General features: G+C 32.7%; 2 protein-coding genes across 2 annotated transcripts; both read left to right on the top strand.

The window, feature by feature from the left end:
• Window positions 1-275: 275 nt before the first annotated feature.
• Window positions 276-4,240, top strand: LOC106762129 (probable leucine-rich repeat receptor-like protein kinase At1g35710). Its single transcript, XM_022781313.1, has 3 exons — window positions 276-2,136; window positions 2,899-3,506; window positions 4,142-4,240. Exons 1-2 carry the CDS (start codon window positions 321-323, stop codon window positions 3,501-3,503), a joined length of 2,421 nt encoding a protein of 806 aa, XP_022637034.1. The 5' UTR covers window positions 276-320; the 3' UTR covers window positions 3,504-3,506; window positions 4,142-4,240.
• Window positions 4,241-7,198: 2,958 nt separating this feature from the next.
• Window positions 7,199-7,910, top strand: LOC111241664. The gene is made up of 2 exons (XM_022780683.1): window positions 7,199-7,659; window positions 7,751-7,910. Exons 1-2 carry the CDS (start codon window positions 7,199-7,201, stop codon window positions 7,908-7,910), a joined length of 621 nt encoding a protein of 206 aa, XP_022636404.1.
• Window positions 7,911-8,222: the final 312 nt, after the last annotated feature.

The following is an 8,222-nucleotide window of genomic DNA, read 5'->3' on the forward strand; positions in this document are numbered from 1 at the left end:
TTTTGGATAGAAAAAGAAAAAAAAAATTGTAAACATATTGATATTCGATTTACAATTATTATAAAGATAAAATAATGATAAAAAGTAAACCTTTAAATTTATAAAATAAAAAGAAAAAGGATAAAAGTAATGAAAACCAGTATCGTTAAAAAATGGAATAGAGTTTAGTGCATATGTGATTTAAGGAAAAATTACTAAAAAGGTCATGCAATCATACAACTCTTTTGTTATATATGTGTGGTTATGGAAAGTGCTTTAACTCAACAACAGCAATCTAGTTTTGATACTCAAAGAATTATATCCATTAGTTTTTGTGTGTGATGATAGCACCCACAACAACCTCAATGAAGAATCCAGTTGGTTTTTTAAGATTGATGATGATGTTTGTGTTGTGTGTGGTGTCGGAGGTTATTAATGGTGAAGAGGAGATTAGATGCATTCCAGAGGAGAGGGAAGCACTCCTCCAATTCAAGGCTGCCATTGTCGATCACAACGGCATGCTCTCATCTTGGACCACTCCTAACTACTGCCAATGGGAGGGGATTCGCTGCAGCAACCTCACCTCCCATATTATAAGCCTCGACCTTCATGGAGATGGAGATGAACGTTATATGAGCGGAGAGATCCACAAGTCGTTGATGGAGTTGTCACAATTACAGTATTTGAACCTCAGTCATAATTATTTTCCAGACACTCACATCCCAGAGTTTCTTGCTTCTCTCAAAAACTTGAAATACCTTGATCTTTCATCATCTCAGTTTGAAGGAAAAATTCCAACACAACTTGGATCTCTTTCTCATTTGAAATACTTAAATCTCGCAGATAATTATTTGGAGGGTGCAATCCCTTATCAGTTTGGAAATCTCTCCCAATTGCAACATCTTGAACTCAGTGACAATCTTTTAGAAGGAAATATACCATCTCAACTTGGAAATCTCTCCCAATTGCATCAGCTCTATCTTCAACATTTGTATAATCTCAAAATTAGTGACGGAGGTCAGTGGCTCTCAAATCTTATTTCTTTAACCCATCTTTACTTGGATTCTCTATCAAATCTTAATCATTCTCATATTTGGTCGCAAGTGATTGCGAAGCTACCTCAACTAAGAGAACTAAGTTTAGTTGATTGTAGCCTTTCCGATCATTTCATTCTGTCATCCAAACATTCTAAGTTCAATTTCTCTACTTCCCTCTCTGTCTTTGATCTTTCTGGGAACACCTTCACATCAGCAGTGATATTCCAATGGGTGTCAAACATTACTTCCAACCTTGTTCACCTTGACCTTAGTGATAACAATTTGACTGAAGACCTTCCCTCCATTCTCGGTAATTTGTCCAGAGGATGCGTTAGACACTCATTGCAAGAATTGGATTTGAGTGCTAATTACATCACTGGAACTTTGTCTGACATTTCAGTATTCTCCTCTTTGAAATCATTGTTTCTTGGTGCAAATGAGTTAAGTGGAAGGATACCTGAAGGTGTGAAGTTACCATCCACTTTGGAGGATTTGTTAGTTTGGTCAAATTCATTAGAAGGTGGAATTCCAAAATCATTTGGCAATGCATGTTTTTTGTTATCATTGGACATCTCTAATAATAGCTTGAGTGATGAGCTTCCAATGATAATTTCTCACTTGTCTGGATGTGCTAGATATTCATTGCAAGTATTATATCTACATGATAATCAAATCAATGGCACACTACCTGACTTCTCAACATTCACATCTTTAGGAAAATTATATCTTCACAACAATAAGCTAAATGGAGAGATTCATAAAGACATTCAATTTCCACCTAAATTGGAGGACCTCTACATCTATTCAAACTCTTTAAAGGGTGTGCTGACTGACTACCACTTTGCTAATATGTCTATGTTACAGAATTTGGATTTATCTGACAACTCATTGGGTTTGGCATTTACTCAAAACTGGGTTCCACATTTTCAACTGCTATTTATAAACTTGAGATCTTGTCAGCTAGGTCCAACATTTCCCATGTGGTTGCAGACACAAAATAAATTTGTCGATATTGACATTTCAAATGCTACAATATCAGGTATTATTCCTGAATGGTTTTGGGCTAAATTATCTCTACAAAGAGTGATGACAATGAATATTTCGTACAACAGTCTACAAGGTACAATTCCAAATGTTTCAACAACGTATGTTTCTACTTCCATGCACCTTGGATCAAATCAATTTGAAGGTTCTATTCCTCTATTTTTACAGAATTCTCAAATTCTTGATTTATCAAAAAATAAATTCTCAAATCCTCTTTCATTTTTGTGTGAAGATAATGAATTTTCAGTTCAAACTCATTTAGACATTTCACATAATCAGTTATCCGGAAATATCCCAGATTGTTGGAAACAAATTAATTCACTATTTTATTTAGATTTAAGCCACAATAACTTTTCAGGAAAAATTCCAACTTCAATGGGATGGCTTCTTGATCTTCAAGTATTATTGTTGAGAAACAATAATTTAGTAGAAGGTATCCCTTTCTCCATAAGAAATTGCACAGAACTAGTACTGCTTGATTTGTCAGAAAACAAATTATCTGGACCTATCCCTGATTGGATTGGGACAAAAAAAAAGTTGCAAATATTAAATCTGGGAAACAATCAATTCTTTGGGAGTTTACCGTTAATGGTTTGTTGTCTAAGAAAACTTCATCTTTTGGATCTTTCACTAAACAACTTATCTGGAAAAATTCCTAAATGCATAAACAACCTTACTTCAATGGCTCAAACGACAACTTCAATATCTGATGGATGGCAATACTATGTGTTAAATATTGGTCTTTCTAGTTACATCAGAGTATACTATTTGAATAGAGTATACCATTTGAATGCATGGTTGACATGGAAAGGTTCAAAACAAATGTTTATGGATGAAGGTTTGTCACTTTTAAAAGTCATTGATCTCTCAAGCAATCATTTCTCAGAAGAAATTCCTACAGAAATAGAGAAATTAGCTGGACTGATTTCGTTGAACTTATCAAGAAACAATTTGATTGGAAAAATTCCTTCAAACATTGGAAATATGACATCACTTGAATCTCTTGATTTATCAAGAAACCGACTTGTTGGTTCAATTCCTCTAAGTCTTGCTCAAATTTATGGACTTGGTGTGCTAGATTTGTCTCAAAACCATCTTAGTGGAAAAATTCCTACAAGCACACAATTACAAAGTTTCCATCAATCTAGTTATGAAGATAATCTTGATCTTTGTGGACCACCACTTGAAAAATTGTGTATTGATGGGAAGCCAACACAAAATCCAAATGCTAATGTTTATAAAGATGAATATCCATTTTTCAATAATGAGTTTTTCATAAGTATGGGAATTGGATTTGCTCTAAGTTTTTGGACGGTGATTGGCTCAATCTTATTCAAACGTTCTTGGCAGCGGTCTTATTTCAACTTCTTGAACAACTTAGAAGACAATGTTCATGTCAAAATAGCAATCTTTGTTAGAGTAATTAACCGGGACAAAGATTAACAGGTAACAATATTATATGTTTTATATAACTTTGCTTTCTCTATATTGTATTAAATGCAAATTAACATATATTTCTTTTTCAATATTTCTATAGCATTTTATTGATTAAAATAAAATTATCAAATTATTATTATGTTTAATATGGAACCAATTTTTACAATTCAATTAATTGCTTTTGAAACTAATTACGTCAAAGACATAAGATTTAATGCATAAGAGCAATTAAATGTGTAAATATAGCAAGTTAAGTAATCAAGAAAATGACTTCTTGCTCGTTTTAATGATGAGTGCCTTTAGTGTTTATTTACTTCAGTTTTTTTTTAAATAAAATTATGCCCTTGACAACCTTTTGCAAATTTAGATGAAAAGTTTGCATGAGCATAAAATAAAATGGTAACAAAATAATTGATGTTCAATACTTGATAGTCTTATGAAAAAAAGAAAAAACAATTGTTTCCCTTGCTACCATGAAATCATGTTTTTTTCCCTAGTAAACTTCTGAATTCTTTATCTATCATTAGTTTTTTTAACCTGATTATTATTATTCTTATTACTTAAAAATTTTAAACATGGCATTTCAATGAACACATTTGGAAGAACTAACATTCTTTGCATTTTTATTATTTTTCAATTTTCAGGCACTTGAAACCCATCCTCTTGCACGACTCCACCTTTGAGCTTCTTATGCTTGGTCAATGCAATGGTTTCACTAAATTATAAACGTCATTAAGCATTGTGCTGGTTGTTAGAAAAGAAGAAAGAATGAAATATTGTATTTCTTATTGAATAATATGGAGAGAGTACAATTGATATATATAATTATTTAGAGCAATATAAAAAAAGAATATAAGTATAAAAATATATGAACATAAATGCACAGATATGAACAGAGAATAAAATAATTCCAATACTGGTACATATTATTAACAATTCACTCTTTTTTTTTTCTCATAATCCAAACTTCCGTCTAAACTATTTTTCAGTTAATTACATTTCATTTATTTGTGTCAGGAAAGTTTCGTCATTTTAATGAGTGACTTGTTTTCTAATTTTAAAAATTCTATAAATTACTTTATAGTAAAATTTTATATATATATATATATATATATATATATATATATATATATATATATATATATATAGAGCAGTGTGATTATTACCATTTTAAACTTATTTATAGTGTGTAAATATTTGCTATGTACATATAGTTGATAAAAAAACTAAATAATCATTTCAAATTCAGTACAGCTTAAATATTAAAAATAAAATAAGGAAATGAAAATATAGAATAAGTTCAGAGGTTAAAACTGAAAGGAAAGTAGAGAAATATATTGGAAGGATGTGATTGTATGTCAAACAAACATAGCATAAAAAAAATAGAATAATGATAAATTTTATCTAATCTGGAATGTTTTAAAACCAAGAAAATATTAACTTTGTGATCCCTTCCTATCCTAAGAATATTGTTTAAAGAGCAAAAGTAGAATGTTTTGAAATTAAAGAGGTTGATGATAGAATAGAAGGCAGGGTTTCTAACTTACTCTTGACATGACTCCTTATCATCATTTTGAGGTGAGATTATGTAAAATTTTGAAAAGCTAATACTCTGGCTATGCCTTTTAATATACCTGTGCTTATCGAAGAGCAAACAGAATTCCTGAAATTTCAGTTTGGAAACTTTTTTAATTATGCATAGTATACTTCACTTTATTTATGTAGACATGTTCCAGAGTGATGTAATCCAGATAAATAAATCAAATATTAATTAATTGAAACATGCAGTACATAATTAATTAATTTGGTTGTTATACGAGCAAAGCATTCTTAATTTGTTTCTTATGTGTAACACATTCTTAATTTTATCCTTGCTGGTAGAAAATAGATTAAGAATTCGTTAAATGTAATGAGACCGAATAAAGAATGGATTACTTGTATAAGAGCTAAATTAGAATGTATAACTAATTATTCGTACATAGTATATTCATCCTTTGCAATCAAGTTTTATGAGGTACTAGACGATATTAAACAAGAATTATATCTTTATTTCAAAAATTTCTCCAAATCATCGTTTATTATTCAATTATTGAATATCAAATGTTTATTTGGTTTGAATACAATGATGTCATAGTTTATTAAAAAAAACAAAAGGATGTTGACCACACTTTATATTTTATATGTTAATTTAATTTGAAGGGGATATTTTTTTTATTAATGTCATAACATAAAATTGATAGTTAATTTAGCATAACAAAATTGAAATTATAAAATGGTATAATGGGAGTAGAGTATTCCTATAAATGAGGAGACTTGAGTTGAATTCTAATGTAAAACAATTTTTTTATTTTTTTAACAATTACTAACAATAATAGGAATAATAATATAATAATTCATAACTATATACAAAGAGGATACATCTCTTTGGTGTCTTTTTTTTTTTATTTTTCCAATTTTACCATCTTAATTACTATTTTGAAAATTTAAATAATTATTCATAATCTATAACTATATATAAAGATGATCGAACTCTTTTGTGTTTCTAATTTTCTCCTTTTAATTATTACTTTCAAATTTTAAAAAATTATACATAATAAAAAAATGGCTTAATACCCCTGATTGTCCCTATTTTCGTTAAGTGCGTTCACTTTAGTCTCTATGTTTTTTTTTTTGTTCAATGTTGTCCTAAAGAGTGTAAATTTTGTTTAATTTGGTCCTTTAATGCCGTTTAAATTGTTACCTGTAGACAGTCTAGGTGTGCACAACAGTGTTGAGATGGCATTTAACTACTACCATGTAACCAAAAGTAAAGTTTCGTGGCAGCCCCACCCCAAAATTAGGGTTCTACATTTGGGGGAAACCTTCCTGCACCTACGCCACGAGAAGAAGGAAAATGTTGCTCGCTTTGCTTCAACGGAGGATGATTTCACTAATTGTACAGCTCATGGTAGCATGAAGAAGACGAACCTAGTTGTGTAAGAAAGTACTCATGGTGGCTGGTGGAGGCAAGCAACGAAACGATTCTAGGTTTCTTTGATTTGGGATTTTTCTGGATTTCGTTGTGGTTCTCTGGAGGTTGGAGAAGATGATGGCCTTGAAGCTTTGCACAACGGCGACAAGGATTGTCGCGCTGACGATGAAGCTCTCGATTTGGATGATTCATGGCTGATGTGCGAGAATGAAGATACGAATGGAGTTCGAGATTAAGGTTTCGTGATTTGAGGGAGATTGCGACTTTGATGGTGGTGGCCATGGAGGTTGCACGTGATGGCTGCCATGGTTCTCTGCAGGTGCGACTTCACGGCGGCATGGTGACTTTGGACGATCTCTATGGTGGCGGTGGCGTTAGGGTTCAGTGGCGGTAGGGTTCGGTGGGCTGAAGGTTGAAGAAGATGGTGACGTGGCAGTAGTTAAATGTCATCTCAACACTGTTGTGCACAAGAAGAAGAAGAAGAAGAAGAAGAAGAAGAAGAAGAAGAAGAAGAAGAAGAAGAAGAAGAAGAAGATTATGATGATGATGATGATGATGATGATGATGATGATGAAGATTGATTTATACACATATAGTGTGCTTTATATTGTGGTTAATTTGAAACACGATGTAATTTTGATTTAATTTTGAAAAATGATGGTTATTCATTTGTTGTGCCATGACTACATTATTCAACTTGATTTCAATCATAATTCATTTTATTGCAGTAATGACAGGAGAACGACAATCAAAACCTGATAAAGGAAAGGCTGTAGCAAAAACAAAGAAGAAACGAAAGGCAAAATATATCCTTAAGATTCCTTCATCTATTGCAGACCGTCATGTTCATTCCACACCCTCAGATGCTGCAGACCGACATGTTCTTTCGACACCCTCACATGATGCAGACTGTCATGTTCTTTCCACACCACACCCTCCTATTAATCCCATACAAACACCTGCTATTTTATCCACACCAGACCCTGTGGTACAGCCAACACAAGATCCTACTAGTCTTCCTCCACCTGCATTTCTTGGAACACAGATAGATTCTTCTTCTATGCCCTCCTCATCGTCCATACCGTCGTCTCATGGTTGTCCCACACCATCTGTTGATCACGATTCGGCTGGTGAAGATGATGATGACCCTGCTCCTNCTGATCGACCGATGATTGAACCTTATGGGAAAGGGTAACACCGGACCAAGTTCATTACTAAATTGTTTTACATTAATTGTTTAAGTTATCGTTAATTTAAATGACTTTGATGTATTTATATGCAGATTTGTGCCATCTAGAGTTGCTTCTCAGGCCATAACAAAGTGTATTAAGCAACAATTTCTACAGCCCTNGCCAACATGGGGAGCAATACTNCCTGATGACAGAAAACCATTTTGGGAGCGATTTAAGGTTAAAGGAAATCAACTTCCTTTTGTTATTTAACATTCATCATTAAGATTAATTGTGTACCAACACAAATAGTAATTTACATAATTTTTATATGACTTGTTGTCATAGATGAAGGTTCAATGGTTACCTCAACATGAAGTTCAAAGGCATCTCATAGGCTTTCTGAGATGTTTCGAGAAGCAAGGATAGCAGGAGAACGCCCGTACTGGATTGGGGAGCAAATCTGGACCTCTTTACTGGAGCATTGGAATTCGGCACAGTATCGGGCAAAGTGTGCAATCGCCCAGAAGAATCGGTCTTCAGAAAGGGGCGGTGTTCTCCATACAGGTGGATCAATCACCATAC

Source organism: Vigna radiata, chromosome 1 (genome assembly GCF_000741045.1).
Source record: "Vigna radiata var. radiata cultivar VC1973A chromosome 1, Vradiata_ver6, whole genome shotgun sequence".
In the NCBI taxonomy this organism is placed as follows: Eukaryota; Viridiplantae; Streptophyta; class Magnoliopsida; order Fabales; family Fabaceae; genus Vigna; species Vigna radiata.